This window comes from Lagenorhynchus albirostris, chromosome 2, assembly GCF_949774975.1.
Source record: "Lagenorhynchus albirostris chromosome 2, mLagAlb1.1, whole genome shotgun sequence".
Classification (NCBI taxonomy): Eukaryota; Metazoa; Chordata; class Mammalia; order Artiodactyla; family Delphinidae; genus Lagenorhynchus; species Lagenorhynchus albirostris.
In genome coordinates, this window is record NC_083096.1 from 95747908 (window position 1) to 95770156 (window position 22249).

At 31.4% G+C, this 22249-nt stretch overlaps 1 protein-coding gene across 3 annotated transcripts in view; it reads left to right on the top strand.

Moving 5' to 3' along the window:
• Positions 1–22249, top strand: part of COL11A1 (collagen type XI alpha 1 chain) — a 190839-nt gene that overhangs the window by 70297 nt on the left and 98293 nt on the right. For all 3 annotated transcript variants that reach the window (XM_060142441.1, XM_060142440.1, XM_060142442.1), the window contains 15 exons: positions 743–805; positions 1469–1543; positions 4379–4462; positions 6580–6636; positions 10209–10262; positions 12719–12772; positions 12890–12943; positions 13142–13195; positions 14398–14451; positions 14569–14613; positions 15806–15859; positions 16303–16347; positions 16599–16652; positions 17115–17159; positions 21377–21430. In XM_060142441.1, the coding sequence (XP_059998424.1) occupies positions 743–805; positions 1469–1543; positions 4379–4462; positions 6580–6636; positions 10209–10262; positions 12719–12772; positions 12890–12943; positions 13142–13195; positions 14398–14451; positions 14569–14613; positions 15806–15859; positions 16303–16347; positions 16599–16652; positions 17115–17159; positions 21377–21430 (846 nt within the window). The remainder of the gene's footprint in view (positions 1–742; positions 806–1468; positions 1544–4378; positions 4463–6579; positions 6637–10208; positions 10263–12718; positions 12773–12889; positions 12944–13141; positions 13196–14397; positions 14452–14568; positions 14614–15805; positions 15860–16302; positions 16348–16598; positions 16653–17114; positions 17160–21376; positions 21431–22249) is intronic.

Genomic DNA, 22249 nt, shown 5'->3' on the forward strand with positions numbered 1-22249 from the left:
ATATTTTTGTTGCTTAAATATCTCTGACTTTTCTAACCTCATCTTCAATTTTGTGCCTGAAAGTTATACAAGTAAAAAAAAAGCCCTCTTTTTTTTTTTTAAGAGGTATAGATATATCTCAAAGAAGAGAGCTGAGAATTCTAAGTGGACTGTAGCTGCCTTATCTGTACTTCTGAATGGAGTGACTATCAGCTTCCATTGTCATTTCCTAATAAGGCTAATGTTACTCATCAGGGTGTCTTTATTGTCAGGTAGTTGTACTGATCTGACTTTGTAAGAAATCCTCTTTCTTTTGTGGAATTAATTAAATTCTTGTCATGTGAAATAAATATATTATACTGATGCCTTTAAATACTTTTACCCATAAAGAATATAAATGATTTCTACATTTCAACTTCACTGTCACATTTTTGCAGTCTAATTAAATGAGTATACCATTTCTTCAGTAAGAACTGGGAGCAAACTTCCACCTCAGGGACTGTACATTGGCAGGATTTCCTTTCCTGTTCTTCCTTGGAATGTCTGTCTCTACCCTGAGAGCAGCCTTGTAGAGGAAGAGTTGAGCTAGCTACAAAGTGGTCCCTACATGTTCTCTTTTTATGGGAAGATAAATAGGGCAATTGTTTGGGAGAAGAGTGTTTATTTATGAATATGAGTTCTTCTTTGATTTTGGTAGGATGAATTTGCCTGAATACTAACAAAATCAGGAATCTAACTCAGATTATGGTTTATTTCTCTGTAGGGTCTTATGGGTCCTCCAGGTCTACAAGGCCCCACTGGACCCCCTGGTGACCCTGGTGAGAGGGTAAGTGAAGGGACTCATAACAAAAGAATGCAACATAAATGAAAAGAATTAAAATATATTCTACAGGTTTAACATATTATTCTCACTTGGATAACATATGAATTCAGTGTTGTGCAAAATTTTGTTTAACTTTTCTAACTATAATTATAAAAGTGAGGTGAAAGAATGTGCATTTATCTATGTTATAATTAGTAAGAAAATTTTTTATTTTTAATCAATTTCCATTTTGATATGAACCCAATACATTAGATTAAGTTCTTCCTTTTGAGTTCAGACATATTTACCAGAAACTCCCATGACTATTTAGTTGAATACTGATAGACTGAATTAATAAGGCTACATCCTAATTTGAAGATCACATCCTGGGTCACATGGAGAAATAGACCATTTGCGTTAAGTCTATTGAAACTCTTCTTGTAAAATCCCTTTTTTTCTCCTTCCTTGAGTAGGCAATAAATTTGTGCATTATTTAAATTATATAAAACTACTGCAATGAAATACAATCCTCTCTAGGTATCCTTACTAAAAGGAGATTAACCAAGAAGTAGAGGACAAACACAAAGTAGATAATGTAGACTTATGGTATTCAAAGTTATTCTGTTTCTAATACATTTAATTATTTTATTTATTGATTAATTTTGATGATTTTATTTACTTCCCTAGGGTCCCCCAGGACGTCCCGGTCTACCAGGAGCTGATGGTTTACCTGGTCCTCCTGGTACCATGTTAGTGTTACCGGTATGTTTTTTATAGTTATAAAGATGATCCAATGTTTTGTCATCCTACTGATGAAAAATATCGCTTAACCATATTATAGATCAATCAAAAAAACATTGTATGAGGTAGAGATACTTGAAATGAAGCAGCCTTCAGAAATTGTGATAAATTTTGCTAAAGCAAAATTCTGGTAAATATTTATTTCTGCAGTAGAACTGAGGCTTTATTATTTCATTATATTTTTTGACAAGAAATCTTAGAGGATTTTCTTAATATTTTTAATCATGTGCTTTATCCTGAGTCATATGAGTAACATGCATTTCATGTATTAACATAAAGTTAATATGCTATTTACTACCATATAGACACTAGCTAATACTTTTTAAATACGATATATCTATAGTATTATTCATTGTCCAAAAATTATTTGTTTTACCTTAAGATTGCTTTTTAAAGTTGCCCGAAAGAATTAATATTGTTAAAATGGCCATACTACCCAAAGCAATCTACAGATTTAATGCAACCTCTATCAAATTAACCTTGACATTTTTCACAGATCTAGAACAAAAAATCCTAAAATGTATATGGAACCATAAAAGACCCAGAATTGCCAAAGCAATCCTTAGGAAAAAGAACAAAGCTAGAGGCATAACCCTCCCAGACTTCAGACAATATTACAAAGCCACGGTAATCAAAGCAGCATGGTACTGGCACAAAAACAGACATATGGATCAATGGAACAGAGTAGAGAGCCCAGAAATAAACCCACGCACCTATGGTCAATTAATCTTTGACAAAGGAGGGAAGAATATACAATGGGGAAAAGATGATCTTTTTAGCAAGGGATGTTGGGAAAGTTGGAGAGCCCCATGTAAATCAATGAAGTTAGAACACACCCTCACACCATACACAAAAATAAACACAAAATGGCTTAAAGACTTAAATATAAGACACGACACCATAAAACTTCTAGAAGAGAACATAGGCAAAACATTCTTTGACATAAATCATAGCAAAGTTTTCTTGGGTCAGTCTTCCAAGGTACTAGAAATAAAAGCAAAACTAAACAAATGGGACCTAATCAAATTTATAAGCTTTAGCACAGCAAAGGGAACCATAAACAAAACAAAAAGACAACCAACAGACTGGGAGAAAATACTTTCAAAGGATGCGACTGTCAAGGGCTTAATTTCCAAAATATACAAACATCTCATACAGCTCAGTAACAACAAAAACAAAAAAAAACAATCAAAAAATGGGCAGAAGACCTAAATAAACATTTCTCCAAAGAAGACATACAGATGGTCAATAGGCACAAGAAGAGATGCTAAACATTGCTAATTATTAGAGAAGTGTAAATCCAATCTACAATGAGGTATCAACTCACGCCAGTCAGAATGGCCATCATTAAAAAGACTACAAATAATAAATGCTGGAGAGGGTGTGGAGAAAAGGGAACCCTCCTACACTGTTAGTGGGAATGTAAATTGAGTCAGCTACTATGGAAAACAATACGGAGGTTCCTCAAAAAACTAAAAAATAGAGTTAACATATGATCCAGCAGTCCCACTCCTCGGCATGTATCCACAGAATACTCAAATTTAAAAAGATACATGCACCCCAGTGTTCATAGCAGCTCTATTTACAACAGCCAAGACATGGAAGCAACCTAAGTGTCCAGTAACAGATGAATAACAGTAACAGATGAATGGATAAAGAAGATGTGGTATATATATGTATATATATAATGGGATACTATTCAGCCATTAAAAAGAATGAAATTATGTCATTTGCAGAAACATTGATGAAACTAGAGATTATCATACTGAGTGAAGTAAGTCAGACAGAGAAAGACAAATATCATATGATATCACTTATATGTGGAATATAAAATATGATGCAAATGAACATATTTACAAGATAGAAACAGACTCACAGATTTAGAAAACAAATTTATGCTTACCAAAGGGGAAGGGAGGGGGGAGGGATAAATTAGGAGTTTGGGATTAGCAGATACAAACTACTAAATATAAAATAGATAAACAACAAGGTCCCTCTGTATAGCACAGAGAACTGTATTCAATATCTTATAATAAACCATAATGGAAAAGAATAAGAATATAATACACATATATTTTATATATATATATATATATATATAAAATTGAATCATTTTGCTATACAACAGAAACTAATACAACTATACTTCAATAAAAAAATTTTTTAAATAAAGTTGCCCAAGTTCTTGTGGAAAAAATTTATTTGTTTAAATGTAATAAAGATTCAAGTAATAATAACATAGAGAGAAATTTATTCATGCTGCATTTTGAGTTAAAATGAAAAAGGAGCTTTAGCATTTTATAGAGGGATACAGAAAGGATCAGTTTCCTAGTATAATTACTTAAGAAAAGGTAAACAAACTGAATCTATCTCAAGGAAGATTTCCTCTGTGTTCACAGAGATTCCAGAAGTTTTGCTCAACAAAATAGCAGTTGATCTACAACACTACCGAACTTAGTGCATTTAGAATTTTTACAAATGAGTGAGTAGAATGGGTAGCGTTTGTGCAGGTAAAGAAATGGATGATAGCTTATTCCATAGTTTTCAAAAATTATGGAATTTAAAATTGTAAAGGAGTCTGTAGTCTCTTCTACAAGTGGTAAAGCATGGTCTAGAAAACTTCTATAATGGACAGAAAGAAAATTATAAAAAAATCTAGGTATCATGATTCATGATGGAGTTACCATGGACTTTTGTAAAATCCCACCATTTTAAGTAAGTAGTTTTTAATCTAGTAATTAATGCACCTATTTGAGAAATTCTTATTTTGAGCTTCTGTATGTTATCTTTTCTTAGTTTCGTTATGGTGGTGATGGTTCCAAAGGACCAATCATCTCTGCTCAGGAAGCTCAGGCCCAGGCCATTCTTCAGCAAGCTCGGGTAAGAAAGGATCAACATGTAGTTCCATAACCTGATTCTGTGCCAAATTATGCAAGAGAGAGAAAGTGTGCATGTGTGTGTGTGTGTGTGTGTGTGTGTGTGTGTGTGTGTGTGTGCGCGTGTGTGTGTGTGTGTGTGTATCTGGAGGGTGCTACTATTATGAACAAAATACTTCTGAATAGTATGTTGAATTTAGATGGAGAAGATACTAAGATAATATCTATTTTTCCGATAGGAATATTTTCTTTAATTTAATATTTAATTTAAATGACTGACCCTTACAGTATTGCCATACATAATTCTGGCAAAAACATGCAGACCATAACACACAAATTTTCTAATTTTTTTTCAAAGAGTACTGATGGATTTATATGTATCACCCTTTATCTTTCACATCCAGTTTTCCCTGCAAAGGCATATGTCAATGACCAATAAATAAAGTAAGAGGGTAAAGTTTAAAATAATTTTTCCACCCAATCTTATAGATTATTCAGGATATCCCAAATAATCCAGAAAATTAAATTTCTTAGGCATTCTTGTGGAGGAAAGAAACCTTCAAATATGTATTCTAAGCTCGAATCATTGTAATCTATATTTTAAACCAAATCCATTCAGTTCATATTTGTTTGTCAGCTAAAAGCTTTTCACTATCTGTATACTTATAAAATATAAAATTGTTTGCTTTTTAAGTTAGCTCCAGTGCAGTTAAAATATAGATAAGAAAATCAAAAGAATGGATCAGGAAAAGGTTGAAAGTCATATAATACTTTTATTCATAGTATAGTCTTTTTTTCTTTTCAAGGAAAAAGGAAATAAAGGGCTTATAGTTGGCATGGATACGGGTACCTGCTTCCTAAGTGATATAAATCATTTTGGTGATAACTATTTATCACCATAAATTTATGAGTGCATAAATTATCTGAGAGTGTAAGTCTATTAATCTGAAAAGATGCCATTGTTTGGTTACATCATTTATAAAGAAAATGAAAAACTTAAATATTTGTTTATTAGAACTTGGCATAATACAAATCTAAAAATATTTAAATTGATTTACTAATGATGCCTACAACTTATAAATTTTATTACTTTGAACAGATTTTAGGTAATTATTTGAGCTTAAATAGTTTATTAGGCCATTGAATTCCTAATTTTATTAGTCCTTTTAACCTCCTTGGAAATAGGTAGCAAGCATTATAATTCCAATTTTTCAGATATTTAATCTCAAGGATTAAGAAGTGTATTGTCAAAAATCTCATGGTGAGTCAGTAGTGAAATTTTGGAGATATTACTGTTTCCATCTCATGCACTTTTCTAATTTGATTTTACATTATTTCTATTACAATATTATTTTTTATATCTGTTTTGGCAATCTAAATATTCATCTTTTGGAATCACTAATATTAAAAAATAGCACACCATACTAATTTAACATCTGTCAAATATTTATCCTTTTACTCTACTTGTTCTAGCTTTCCAAGTGCTAATTTCACATTTCTAATATTCAGTGTCAATAGTGCATGTAATCAGTCCATCATGCCTATGATTCTACAAAATAAATGTATTTTTCTATAAAGCATTAAATTTGAGATTTGTTAAAATAACTGTATTATCTAAGCACTTTCTGATCAATTTTGCTTTTTACTGTCTGGCTTGAATTGTCATAGTTTTTATCCTAAAATACTGCTAGAAAACTTTCACTTAAAGCACTTCAAATTGTTCACATCTAAAAGTATTGTCAATGAGAATTACACCTACATATTTAAGAGAAGCCTATGCAATATTCTCAATGCACTTTTGAGTAGAAAAATCATCAGATATTAAATTTCTTATTAGATGTTAAAATCTATTTTAACTTTTGTCATTGAATAAATCATAATATATATGGTACAAGATTGTATATAAGTCACAACAGCTTAAAAAATGTCTAATACTTATTAGGTCAATTTGTTATTCTAAAAACTTGTGATTCTTCAGTAATCAGGCACTCTTTCTACTATGTAGCTATTATACCTCTGTTGATGAGCTGCTACTTAAGGGTAACTTGTGCAAATGAATATTGTGGTTTAATATGTTCATCCAGGGAGGCATTCCTGAATTTGCTATATTTTATTTTCTAGATTGCTCTGAGAGGTCCACCTGGCCCAATGGGTCTAACTGGAAGACCGGGTCCTGTGGTAGGTTACCCAAAAAGATAATATATGTTTAAATTCCTGTATTAGTAGTTCCTTGTGCAACTTTGGCCAGGCAGTTTTCATATCTCTGGCTGGTGAAAATAGGGTAAATATACCGACTTATACTTGGATTTGGTTTCCATTTAAGAAATCTCTCTGAATTCAGTCCTCAGTAAATTTTAATGAAAAGGTTACAATGGAAAATTCTCAAATCAAACAAATACAGTGAAAAATATAATTGAATCACGTATCCAATTATTAACTTTTCAAACTATAATTTATTTGCATAATAGTTTGAGTTGTTGAAGTTCAAGTGTACAGTAAGTTCTTGAGATTTAATTTTATGTTAAACAGAATTTATTAAAAAAGAAAAAAATATTTGAGGCCAATGAAAATTTTTCCATAATCTTAGGAGAAAGCAGGAGACTTGGCTTAAACTTTAAGTTGCCTCTAGTATTCCATTAACTGCTTCAGATATTAGAGAAATTATTTTGTCTTTTAGAGACTCTTGGCAAATAAGTGTTTTATTTTCCTTACAAGCTTACTGACAAGCTAATATTCTATATATTTTTTAAAATATTTTGAAACTTACCAAATGCTAAGCAGTGTAGCAATTCACACAAACACAAAACAAAGATTCTTTTTAAATCATACTTTTTTCTTAAGGGAAAAGAACATTGTATAATTCCAACCTGAGTTCTCATTGATTTTAAAATGAATGGAATAATTTCTATTTTAAGTATTTTTTTGATATAAAAAGCTGTAGTATACTTTCAATATGATCTTATATGCTCACAATGTTTTATTGAAATAATGGTATTTATAGAAATTATTACTCTGAACATTCAAAGTTTATCTTTGGTTTACTTAGTAGACAAAGCAAAATGATTTTATTCAAATTTGAATCAATTAAATAGTTTTACTGATCTTATTAGGAGGAAAAATAGTTTTCTTCATGTAGTTTATTCAAGAGTTTGTTATCTACTTTTCCATAAATTTATGGTTCTCTTCAGTCTTGAAATTTTATAACATTTCATATATTTTGGAGGGCTTTATACTGAATCATATGAGCTCATGTGGAACATGTGTTCTGGCAATATGTTCCACAGAATTTAAATTATACACACTTCTAAATGCATTATTATGTATTTATCATGTAGTTTTACTCTTCTGCCTTTCAAAATATAGTAGGGAAGATGAAAGATTCCATGTCATTTAATAAAGGAAGAAATAGAGTTAATATGTAATTGCTTGTTAATAATAACACATTTACATGACTGAGGAAAATCAGCAGTATGCTAGTGTTTTACAAATTTGGGGGCAGAAGAATTACCCATATATTTTATCAAAAGTGAAAGTTGGGCTTCCCTGGTGGCGCAGTGGTTGGGAGTCCGCCTGCCGATGCAGGGGACACGGGTTCGTGCCCCTGTCTGGGAGAATCCCACTGCCGCGGAGCGGCTGGGCCCGTGAGCCATGGCCGCTGGGCCTGCGCGTCCGGAGCCTGTGCTCCGCGACGGAAGAGGCCATGGCAGTGAGAGGCCCACGTACCGCAAAAAAAAAAAAAAAAGAAAAGAAAAAGTGAAAGTTCCTGGGGTCTTGAACTTGAGGCTCTAATGATGCATATTCAGGGTCGGAACTGGCAAACTATATTTTCAACGAGTGCAGCAGGCTGATTCTTACGGTCAAGCGTGTTTGGGAAACACTGCCTTTTGCTTAAATTAAAAATATCAGCCTAGCATCTGTAAGTTCTTGAGATTTTTTATTATCCAAAGGAATTTTCCTGCTTATCATCCTGAGAAACACAAGTCTAATGGATCTGTAGAGGGTAGGAACAGTGATGAGCAGAACCAGTGAAAGCTTGTTACGTTAAACTGTTCCTGTTTTCACCAGTCCTTAAGGGTCAGACATTCACAGCATGTTGGCAAAGAGAAAACATTGACAGCCATGTTATTACATTACCATTCTCAATGTAATATCCAAGATTAATTGATTTTACTACTTAAGTCTTTGTTATAGAAAGTTTTAGCTTCCTAAAATATTAAAGGTTGATATTGAGAGAAAAAAATCACATTGTTTGTTTTTACCATTTTCTCTTCTCTTATTCTTTGCTCCAAAACATAAAATTATAACAGACTTTAAAAAATCTTAATTCTAGAGTCTAACATATTTTATATATTAAGATTTAAAAAAGAAACAATATTTTAATACATAAATATGTTCATTCTTTCAGTGAAATATTCCTTTTTTCAATTATTTGTTTCCAATTGATTTTATAGACTAAAAGAGATCTATATTTTAAAATATTCAGGAAACATAGAAAATGTTCTTTACCCTATTCTGTTCCTGTCAATTATTACATGGCGATTTTTAGAATAAGTGTTTGGGCAAAGTAATTATAATCTGTTGAGTAGGTTGTGCTTATATACAGAAGATATAATGTAGTAAAGTAATTAAAAATAGACTGTCCTTTAATTGCATTCAATTCTATGCTTAATAATCTGATTTAATGTAGAACCCCAGTTTCTCTCTTGAAGAAATTTAGTTGCCAGAATTCTTAATTAGACACTTGTAAGTCATCATTCTTGTAATTTTCAGGATTGGAATATTCATGTTACTTGAGTTGTCATATTTTTTGGCAGTCATATTAATAGTTATTTTACTTTGGAGCCACCAGGAGGCTCTAGATACCTAGCATTTTCAGGCTTAGCATAATTTTAACCTTTTTGCACTTTGATTCACTGTAGTATTTAATTGAATCTCTATTGATTTAAATAAATCAGAAACTTCTTAAACACACAAAGTATACTTCTTCAGAATGAACTATTACCACTATGTTCAATTTTAGTGTTCTAAAGCTTTTTAGGAAGATGAATGGCCTAGTATTTATTTTTTAAAACTCACAGCACTTTTATAAAGTGGTTTTATACTTTTTTCCAGTTACTATGCCAGGCTTTTGTTGCACTTTGTGAATTATGTAAATATTTGGAAGAGGCATTTGTCATAAGGACTTATTCTCCTAAGGAAAAATAGACCAATCTAGGAAAAAATGCTTTGACATTATTTCAGGACAATTATAATAACAACAATAGCATCTGTTCTTGACATTTTATTGCTATAGAATTCAGTGTCTGAGAAGTTTCTGAGTATAACAGCATTAATATTTGCCAAGTTTCATAAATGAATTCAATGTGTACCCGATTCTGTAAAAATGTATTTCCTCTAGTACTCCACCACAGAGTAATGATAAATAACGCCTGTGTATCATCGTAAGTGCTCTGATGGCATACACATTAAAGAACATTTCAATGTGATTTCATGAAACTTGCTTCTGTGTAGTTATCAGTAAAATATAGACTTTTAAATATAGTTCACACACTGGAATACAGTCAAAATCTGAGAAGAGATGTATTTCAATCAGAGGACTTGAAAATTTTGTTGTATTAACTAATAAAATCATACTATTTGAAGAAATGTATTTTGAATAATGTTTAATTATTTCAAGTGAAAATGGTAGGAAAAAAACTGGTTAGGGAATTACAAAATTAAATGATTATGTCTTCACCTTTTCTCTATAGGGGGGGCCTGGTTCCTCTGGGGCCAAAGGTGAGAGGGGTGATCCAGGTCCTCAGGTAAAAATTAACCTATTTCACTTATTTTATTTTTGAGTTTATTTTATCTATTAGGGTAATTGAAGTGTCTACCATCTGTTTTATGAGTAAAAAAATTACTTACATTACCTTTAAGCTCACATCACCTTCTTCAATTGAAACATCTCTAACGGTCAGTTGACTGCCAATAACTTTATTAATTTAAAAAATATTAAAAGAAGATAATAAGCTAGAATGGGAAAGTCTTGATAGTAATAGGTCTTCAGAACATTAGATTGGCTTGAGATTGTACAGAACAGAGAAGCACTATTACAATTGTATTTATAGTGGCCCTGCCACAAGCCTAACATGTTTCCTGTGGAGAATAAAATCTAGTAAATTCTCTCAGAAAAAATATTTAATATACCTAAAAGAAGCTAATTTTAAGCCCTTTGTAGAGCTGAGGAAATTAAGAGAAATTGAGAACATCTGACCTGAAATTCTTAAAAAGATCTTACATTATATTTACATGGTGCCAAATTAAAAGTATTATTTTTCCTTGAATGATAATAAGTAGATAGAGACATTCACTATAAGCACATTATGAATTATACTTATTCTAGAAAACTGTAAAAGCAAAATGTGATGTATTTTTAAAATTCATTTTTAATGAAAATGCTTTCTGATATACTCAATACATATAAACTCAGATTGGGCTACAGGAGCTCTCAAGTGGCCATCCAACTAATTTTTTTCTTTTTTTAAAATTAGTTTTATTTTAACAATATTATAATGTAAACTTGAATGTGAACACCTATATGTATTCTTCATCACCACCACCACAGTCATAACCCCAAGCAATTTCTTGGTGCCACTTTACAGTCACAACTTTCTCGTACCCCTAATACCTGACAAGCACTGATCTGTTCTTCATCACTACAGTTTCATGTTTCCAAGAATACTACATAAATGAAATCATACATTATGTAAGCTTTGAGACTGGCTCCTTTCACTCAGCATAATGCCTTTGGGGTTTGTTGCAGTTGATGAGTGCATCAATAGTTTATTCCTTTTTGTTGCTGTATAATATTCCCCTGTTTGGATGCACCACAGTTTATTTTGAAATGAGAAAAAAATCCCCCCAAAATTTAGAAAGATATTTGGGTGGCACAGAATGTGGCAACCTTCTTTTTCATGCTTGTTAAATTTTGCCATAAAGAAATGGAAAACATTTGTACCTTAACTGAGAATTGCATAAAAATATTGATATGTCTTTTGCAAAGTTTATGAACTTTTGGGTCAGACTCACCTCTTTACAAAATGGATGAATCTGAAAACATGCTGCAGTAGATTTCATGGTGTTTGCAGTTTTCCTTAACTCCAATGAGATGCAATATCAAATGAAGGATCATTTTCATTGAAAACTAACAAGATTTGTCCTGTTATTATTGCTCCTTGCCTTCCAGCTGTGGTATAGGATAGAGTTTTCTTGCTGCAATAGTTTTTTAAAAGCTATATTCTTTTAACCTCTAATTATTAGGCAACCTTAATTTCATATTTCTATAATCAACATTTCACAGTAATCATAAGAATTATTTGTAATTTCAAATATGTGTTGCATTTTCTACCTCACTCATTATATGCATATTGTTTAAACTTAAAAAGGGTATAGTTAATTAAATACAAAGGCCTATATACTATTTTTACTGGATCTATATTGGATCTATTATTAGCTGTGTAATTTTATTTTAAAAAACATATATTAATTCACAAATAAGACATTGTATATTGATATAACATTGTACTATACTGCTTCAAGAAAGATATTGAGAATCTTTAAACTTTAATCTGACATGGCATGGTGCTAGTCAATAATTTGAATTAAGGTTTGCCAAGTGATCCTCCAGGATTTTGTAGATGATTGAAAGAAATATGTACCAGCACTGTGCTAAATTATAGGAGTATAACGGAGAAAAAGATTTAGTCCAAAATCACAGTAGTTAACAATTTAATGGGAGATTGAACTATGAAAAAAAGACAATTATAATTCAATGTGATACCTGCAATAAAAGAATAAATATCCAGAATAGGATCTCCAAAAAATGAAGAGAAAGGTGAAGGCGAAGAGAAGAGGAATAAAATGGAAGTGTTTTCAGTCAAGTGAAATGTAAAACTGCAAGGTTTTGAGAATATATTTAGTAATTGAGGATTTTTTCAAACTTAAAATATCAGTTTATATGCCTTGTGTTTAAATGTAATCGCATGTCTATATAAACTTAATAAAATAGCATGACTCCTTTTTGGCAAGAAACCATTTGGAAAAATCAATTCTCTTGTCTTTTTGCTTTATGTAGAATTTTACATAAATAATTTTCTTGTGTTAAAATGATTAAGGTAAAGCTAAGAAGATATAAATTTCTAAAGCCCTTTCTCTTGATGTGATTAAGTTTACTGATCAGGAATTCTATAAAATTAATTAATTATGATGTTTTGTATAGGGCCCTCGTGGTGTCCAAGGTCCTCCTGGTCCAATAGGAAAATCTGGAAAAAGGGTATGGTTAGTTTTCATTGTATATTTTGAGGTCATCTGAAATCATCAGTTATTTTGTTTTCTTTTATTCTGTCTATTTGGAATCCCTTTTGCTTAGTCATGTTTTTGGTATTATCAGGGTCGTCCGGGTGCTGATGGAGGAAGAGGAATGCCAGGAGAACCCGGGGCCAAGGTCGGGAGCTCATCTCATACATTTGTATTTTCAGATCTCGTATCTCAGTTCACCCCTGAAATTTTTATGTTTTAAAATAGAGTTTCTTGATATGAAAGAACATTTCACACTCAAATTACAGTACAGAAATAGGCTGGAAATGTGATTATAATGATGACGGTGATGATGATGATGATGATGATGATGGTGATTTTACAGGGGGATCGAGGATTTGATGGACTTCCAGGTCTGCCAGGTGACAAGGGTCACAGGGTAAGATATACCATTCTATACATTTTATACTTTTTATATTGGGATAATACAGGAATACTACGAAATATTGATACACTAAGATATAAGAAGAAAATTAATTTAAGTATTTGTGAACTCATATAAATTAGTACATCTACTAGATACTTGAAGAAAGATAAGTAGAATTATATGTGTGATACTCATATAAGTTCTTTAATTTCTTTTAGACATTAAAATACTCAGTTTACACAAACATAAGTTGATGTGGAATCTTTATGTACACGTATATGGAAAATACATTTATAGAACAAGTGTGGAGATTTAATTTTGCCTCTAATTTTTTGATAATTGCCTCAATTTCCTTATTACATTTTGTCTGTGGAAATATACTCAAAAGAGGACATCTATAGGCAGTTTGTCATTAATATAACAATATACTGGGCACTGTATTTTATTATACTAATTAGATGGCTCCAGTAGATTGAGACATCACAAGCTACTTCTTTGTGATAATATTAGTTTGCAGTCCAGTGCAAGAGCTTATAATTCACTAAGGCTAAACAAAATACAATGTTGAACGGCAATCCAGTCAATATTTTTAGTGGGAAATTAAGCAAAGATGTGGTCTTTCGAAAAAAGATCAGAATTGGATCTTCACATTTTTCTTCTCCAAAAGTTAAGAAGGAAGATGGGACAACCATTAGGAAATTGGAGAATATAAAAAAATAGAAAGATAAAGAAAAGAGAGCACTATGAATGTCTAGCAAGTGCCTATCACATGCTGAGAAAAATATATAATTTTGTTTTTTAAAAACTCCAAAAATTTCTTTAGTTTTCTAGAACTGTGCTGATTTAATAAGAATTATTTTAGAAGCAGAAAAAATGTAAATTAAATAAAAATCAGCAAAGTGTATCCATGTTTAAGACAGTCTTCAGCAAAATACTTTTCTATTAGTTTGTAATAATTAAATGTCTGAAAATTATTTGGGAATTTCATTTAAACCTTTTTGTTTTCAAAATTGAGGGAACATTTTTTCCTAGCATACTAATATATAACACCAGTTAATGTAAAATTATGATTTATCTTTGAAGCGTTTTGAGGAGGGAAAATAGAGCATAAATTTTTTCTGCAAATGTTCCGTTATATTTGGTAGGATAGCTGTAGGATAGACAAATATTCTAGTTTATTTTGTGTTCTACTTATACTTGGATTTATTTAATAGGGTGAACGAGGTCCCCAAGGTCCTCCTGGTCCTCCTGGCGAAGATGGAATGCGGGTATATTAAACTTCATTTCTTTTAAGAAATATTTAAAATTAAAACATAGAACAAAATCATGCTGAAATGTTACATTGTCTGATTGCATCACTCTCCCATTCATTTTGTCCATGACAGGGAGAAGATGGAGAAATAGGACCAAGGGGTCTTCCAGGTGAAGCTGTAAGCAACTTTCTTTTTTTTTCTTTTTAAATAATACCCCGTTTTGAAGGAATAGTGATTGGTGTTACATATATAAAGTCAATAATAAACTCATATGACTATTGCCGTCTTGCCTAAGCTAAGCAGGTAATTTTTGTTATGTGAAAAAAACATTTAAAAATGATACTGAGAGCTCTTCTTTTGTTAAAGAAAGTCTTAGAAAATCAACAGAAAAAATTGTGGGATATAACATCTTGTCAGGCAAAAACCTTACCTAGTTTTTGTTGCTGTTTTTTGTTTTGTTTCAGTTTTTATATCATCAATAGCTCTAGAATCTAGTTATGTGTTTAGGATAAATTAATCTTATTATCAGAAGAAACACAAAAATGAGGTGCTTAGTATATACCAGATAGAACTATAAAATTTACTAGATTATATCCTTTTTTCCACTGATTTTTACAAATGAGGAAACTGAATTGGAAAGGTTTACCCAAAGCTAGTTAATCAAAGAACCAGACTAGAAGCAGGCCTCCTAGTTTTAGTCCTAGTTTTCCACATTATAGAGCCTGTCAACTAAAAGGCATAGTAGCTCAAGTGAATATGACAATAAGTCATTGTATTCACTTTTCTAAAGAAGGAAAAGAAGGAGGAACAAATGGAGGAGGGGGAAGAAGAATAGCAGAAATTAATTAAGTCATAATAATTTTAAAAATCAAGCAAATGGTTTCTATAATCTTGCTAACATAGTTATCCAGCTGTTTGTTTCTTTCTCTCAGTAGAATATTCTTTCATGATGGAATTTACTTAACTGTAAAATAAATGAGAATCAGGACTCTTCTATTTGTGTAGTCTATCTTATTGAATAATAAGATTTAATAAGATTCAGTGTTGCTATTCAAATTGGAATATGACACAAAAGTGACTTATTTAAAGCATTAAAATATTTCCTATTTTTAAAATTTCCCAAGTGATTCATATGTAAATTTATAAAAATCAAAGATACGGCTTCTGTATTAAAGACTTTCTTGTCCATCTTGGCTTTTGGATCAATATAAACACTAGATATTTGTGTCATATAAAAATGGCATTTTAAACACCATTAAAAGAAGATGAACAAATATTTTAATCTAAACATTACATTAATATTTATTTAAAGGAAGAGGCATGTTTTGAAGGCATTTCTTATGAGAATGTGTTTTTCTTTTCCTCCTAGGGTCCACGAGGTTTGCTAGGACCAAGGGGAACTCCAGGACCTACAGGACAGCCTGTATGTATTGTTGAATACATTCAAGATTTCCTAGGGAAAGCTTGTTACCAGACTTTTTAAAGCCAGGAGGCTGTGAAAGCTTTCAGTAGACAGCCAAGGGTTTACTGCTCTGTTATATTCTAAGACCTAATGATGCTGCCTATCAGTTTAACTGAGCATACCCTACTCCACTGGCTTCTTTCTTTTTTCTTCCTTTTAGTTTACCTATTTTATTGTTTCGTGTCAAATTCCGAACTCGGAGTGGAAAATGCTGTTAGGTTGTCTCCATGGGCATGGAGAGGAGAGTATAGACCTTGCTTTTCCCCTCATTTCCATTAAGTTCTAAAATGATTTTTTAGTCAACCTAGGCTACTGGGTGTCATATTATTCGGTTACTCTTCTAAATTTTCCATTGTAGCATCTGAACTTGTTAACACTCAAGCATATTTTTTTCGTCATTGAAGGGTATCGCAGGTGTGGATGGCCCCACAGGACCAAAAGGGAACATGGTATGTAGAAAATATCCATAAGATAACTCGTTTCTGTAATCTAAGTACTAACAAACCACTTTTGTTGCTAAATCTAAAATTAAGATTTCTTACAATGTGTTGCCAAGTTCTTCTGCCAGCATTAATATTTTGCAAGATTTTCCGGATTCTCTATAGGGAAACATGATTTGGGGACTATTTTTCAACTGAGAAGAAAAAACCTATTATGTGAAATAGTTTTATTAAAGACTCTTTATATTTTCCTATGGCAGGGTCCCCAAGGGGAGCCTGGACCTCCAGGTCAGCAAGGGAATCCAGGACCTCAAGTAAGTCTAAACCATCACAGCTTTTTTGAGATAATGGGATAAGATGGTATCTTTATACAAGAAAATTGACAGCCTCAGAATTTTCTATGTAGGGCTAAGGGTTTTTATTGTGAATGTAGGAAGATGATTCTTTTTTTTTGTTTTTCCTTTTTAAAAAAAATTTGAGCAAATTTGCAGAGGCCTCTTTCTTCCAAGAGAAAAATGAGTCATTCGGTGTTCATGGAATGCCAGGACACCTGCAGGAGGGTTCTGAATAGGATCACATTACATATCCATTGCCAGAAGAGTAGCTTATGTAAAACCCCTCATAGTGTTGCAAAAGTTTCTGGGGAATGTGGGGGAATATATATATAGATTCTCATAAATCATTTCATGTAAAATAGAGGGCTAATCATTTACTATTTTAAAAGTGTATTCTTGTGATGTGATTCTTGACATATGAAATGAATTCTTTTAAAATAGGGTCTTCCTGGTCCACAAGGTCCAATTGGTCCTCCCGGTGAAAAAGTAAGTTATTCTGTTGTTCTAGTAATGTCTGGTAAACAAGCTTGTGTTGTCAACTTTAGGGAGGTATAAGGCCTGCCTTCTGTTTTTAATAAGATATTTAAATGTCCCAGCATATAAAGAATTAATCTAGAGTTAAATTATGAAAGCACAGAGTGAGCAGCAATCATTCATATGTCTCTGAACTGTAAATGATAAAATTTCACAGAGTTTCCATTTGGATAACTTCCAAATGTGACATTTTAAGCTATATTAATTTCAGAAACGTACTGATATGAGTGAGTGTTTTCTCTTTATTTTGGTTCTCCTTTTATTTCTCATTATTTAAAAAATGTAATTAGGTTTGCTTGTGACAAAAGGCTTTTAGCAAGGTCTAATTAAGGGAAAATTGTGACGTTATTATTGCCACCGTTTCTCATGTATAAATGGCAAATGATGTTCTTTTTAATAACTCAATGTCTGGATCAAAACAAGAATAAGTTTTTAATTAAAGAGATGTCTTTTGTCCCTATCTCCTCTGACAGATTCCCTAAGTAATATTTCCTGTCCCCTATAGTTACAGCACAGTGTTACCTAATTCTTTCTAATATATTTTTTCTTATTTTTGTTGATTTCTATGAATATTTTTTAAATTAACAACTTTATTGGGGTTAATTTCATACCCTAAAAATTTACTCATTTTAAGTGTACAAGTCAATGATTTTTAGTAAATTTATAGTTGTGCCACAATCACATTTTTAGAATACTTATACCACCCCAGAAAGAAACCTTGTGTCAATTTGCCCTCCCCATTTCACCCACAAAGCTAGACAACCATTGATCTACTTTCTATCTTTATAGATTTACCTTATCTGAACATCTCGTGTGAACAAGATATAGGAACGAAATTAATATTTTAATTTAATCATATGAATGAATATAATATGTGACATTTGTGTCTGGCTTCATTTGGCATAATGTTTTTGAGGTTTATCCATATTGCAGCATGTGTCAGCACTTTGCTCCTTTTTGTTGCCAAATAGTATTCCATTGATTGAATATACCACATTTTGTTTACTTATTCAGCATATGAGTTATGTACACTTTTCAGCTATTATGAATAGTGCTGCTATGAATATTTGTAAAAAGGTATTTGTGTAGACATGTTTTCATTTATTTTTGGTAGATACTTAGAAGTGGAATTGCTGGGTTATATGGTAAATTTATATTTAACATTTTAAGAAGTTTCCAATTGTTTTTCAAAGTGGTTGTACCATATTTCCTTCCTATCAGCAATTTATGAGGATTCTAGTTTCTCTAGATTCTCAACAATACTAATATTGCTTCTCTTTTTGATTATGGTCATTTTTTTGGTGTGAAATAGTATCTTATTGTGGTTTTAACTGGCATTTCCCTAATCACTAGTGATGCTGAACATATTTTTATGTGCTTATTGACCTTTTCTATATATTCTTTGGTAAAATATATATTCAAGTCCTTTGGTAACATTCTTACCAAGTTACTTATTATTAACGTTAAGAATTAGCATATCAAACTTAAATGATCTTTAAGTACTTTTTCTCTGTGCATATTTTCCATATGTTTACAGTATTAGAGTGCTATTGGAAAATGGTTTATTTATTTAAGATGTTAGGTACCAAAGGTGATTTAAAATCTTTGCTTTAGATCAGAGATCTTAATCTGGACATATATTCTTAACATATTTCGGATTAGCTCATCATAACCATAAATTGCACTTGAGGCATGTGCCTATTGAATTTTCTACAATAATTTTATCATCTCTGAACTGGATTCCTAGTAAGAATTTGCTTTTAAGGAAAGCTGTTATATCTGAATTCCCTTTGTTGAGTCACAGGTAAAATATAGAATCTGATTCACTGCACTTCTTGTGGTAGGAAGAGAGCTGTCTTTAAGCACAAGCCGCTTCTTTCTCTGCTTTGAACATATCCAGCTCTTGAGTCCAAAGACAGCCTCTTTCCATCAAAAGGAGAAAGAAACTCAAGAACATTAAGAAAATGCATTTTATTTGTATTGCATTTACGGTATATAGTTTATTTTGGACCTATATTACTTTTATTTTCTTTATGATATACTGTGTTCTGTTTATTCTGGCTCAAGAGCCTTGTCTTTCAAAACTTGGTGAATAATGTTTTCATTTGGATCATGCTATAATCTCACAATTAAATATAATTTAAGTAATGTCATATATTTTTAATTCCCAATAACTTTTATATTTTTGTCCTAAGTTATCATAGCCTATGCTGTTATTATATTTGTGATAAAAGATTTTATAAAGTTCAAGCTAATTAACTAAAATGGATGACAACTATATTGCTTTTCTGACACGTTGATAACTTAAATATACTGTTAAGTCCTGTGATTTAATTTATGGCTTCAGAATTTACATCACATATGTTAATGGCTTTACAGAAAACAAATGGTATTGTATAACCATATGAGCTAAAGAAGAAAAAGCAAGACACGAAATATATATTAGTTAAAGGCAAGGACTTTGACGATATGGCTACAGATCTGGATTCATTTATATTGCAATTCTGTGATGTATTAACATTAGTTAATTACTCAAGCTCTTTGATGCTGATATTTCATGGAATTGCTTGAGACTTAAAATGGATACTATACATATAAATATATATTATGTATATATATTGCTTAACATAGTGCATAGAGACACAATAAATTTTAACTATTTTATTAAAATCTAAAATATGGCATTCATTCATTTAACTTTGTCCCCATTCCTGTAGGGAGACACCAAGCAGTTAAGAAAGCAGACAAAATATTGTACTGTCATGGAGCTTCCATTTTAAAAAAGATGGATTGATTTTAACTTGATTTAAAAAATCATCCTATAGTACAAGAGTTTTAGTGTTTCTCATCTACCCTTAAATATATAGCAACAACATAAAATCCATGTAGTATTGTACACAAGGTCATGGTCTTAGAAATATATCTGCTGATAATAATAATTACTGGAATAGTTTTGCCTTTGTAATCTACATTTTGTTTTGAAGAAATAAGACTATTTACTGTGAGAGAAAAAATGATTTGAGTGGAAGGCAAAATACTGCCATTAAAAAAAAACAGGTTTTATAACAATTGTTTCATAATGTTAGATTACTTAACTATATATGACTTTGCAGAGTGGTGAAGGGAATTGAATCTTTTAAATCCTGTAAATGAGATGCAATTAAATTCAGTTATAAAGTCCAGATTTTCAATTTAAAGGTTACCTTTATTTTTGTGTTTTGTTCCATAGTAATTTAAGTGAGACTTTCTTGTTAAGTGATTTAAGTGAGGCTTTCTAGTTAAATTCTGTACTATTCATGTATATGAATACAATGCTTTTTCTAAATACTTTCTAAGAATGGAAAAATCCTCCTACATCCAGCATCTAGGATTGCTGATATATCCTTGCCCTTTTAATTGTTTCTAAATTCTGGCTAATGACTTGACCAGTAAGCAATAATGGCTTAGGCTCTGAAGACTTGATAAAATTAATTATTCTAAGCAGAAAGCCAATTTTTCTCCCAATGAAGGGTCTACTTCTTGTAATAGTCATTCTTAGCATGTTCCAACCTTACCAATGATCAAATTAAATGAGATTTGAAATCCCCTGTGATTAAACACAGATTAATCTGTTGAATAAATAGTTGCTGAAGTACAGTTGATTTACAATGTTGTATTAATTTCTACTGTACAGCAAAGTGATTTAGTTCATTCTTTTTCATATTCTTTTCCATTATGGTTTATCACAAGGTATTGAATATAGTTCCCTGTGAATTGGCACCTATTAACATCATTGATGGAAATAGCCAATATTTGCTTTTTCAATGATATAAATCAATGTATATTGATTGTATATTGACCTATATTGTTTTCCTTTTTATTCTATAAGTTCCAGTTTATTGTGGTATGCGAAAACTAACTTGTTAATTTAAAAAGACACATTTAGGACTATTAAGCAGTATGAAAACTTGCATGTCTCTGACAGATGTTAAATTTGGTTTTCATCTATCTTTATATACCATTTCTTCTACATAATATGTTAAAAAGTACTCAGATGTTTGTTGCTTATAGATGAAAGCCAGTGACTCAAGTTAAGAATTTTATTGGCTGTATATCACTATGTACAAAGTCAGACTTTTCATTATTTTCAATTTTTAAGTGAAAAATATTCTTTTTCTCTATTTGATTAGGGACCACAAGGAAAACCAGGGCTTGGAGGACTCCCTGGTGCTGATGGGCCTCCTGTAAGTAATAGTTACCTGGTCATCAAAATTTCTATATGTTATTTGCAAAAATAGATTTTACATGTGCTTTAGAAGTGATTGTAAGAATTCAGTAATAAAAGCAGTAGAGCCAATAATTAAACATTGATCTCTCTAAAATGCTATTTCATCATGCCACTTCCATACTGCAAACTCTTTAAGGAGCTCCCAGTGGGCTTTGGACCACCCTAGGCCAGAATCTCATATTTTCCTACCACTCACTTTTCTCTTAGCATGCTTTACATTTTCTATTGCTATACCTTTTGTTATGTCCTTTTCTTTTCATAGAAAACACTTTTCCATTCTCTCTTCCTTTTCAAAGAACATGTTTCTTGAGAGTCCAGGTGAAATTCCTCACCTTTTGTAAGTTTCCTCAGACATCTTACATGAAAATTCCTCTGCTTCAGGGATTCCCTACTTTTCTAGAAATATAGCAGTGTTTATTATATCTTATCACATAGTAATAAATAATGTAATTATGTAATCTCCACAGTTGTTATTTTTTTCTCTTCAAACTACTTACTCAGAGCTAGGGTACAAAAATTTTCATTCTGCAACTAGTTGTTTTCATTGAGTATATTTGTTGTGGAGCTGTATGTTTTTATGCAATATTTAGTGACTCTCGATAACTTGATTACAAACACCATTAGTGTTTATGATGTTGCTATATTTTAAAATATATATCCACATATTTTAGTTGCTTTTTAAAGATGTGTGTATGATTATTTGATCAATATGAAAAATAGAAGTTAGATTGAAACACCTTTATGTAAGAGTCTAAATGAGACTGGGGTTGAATTG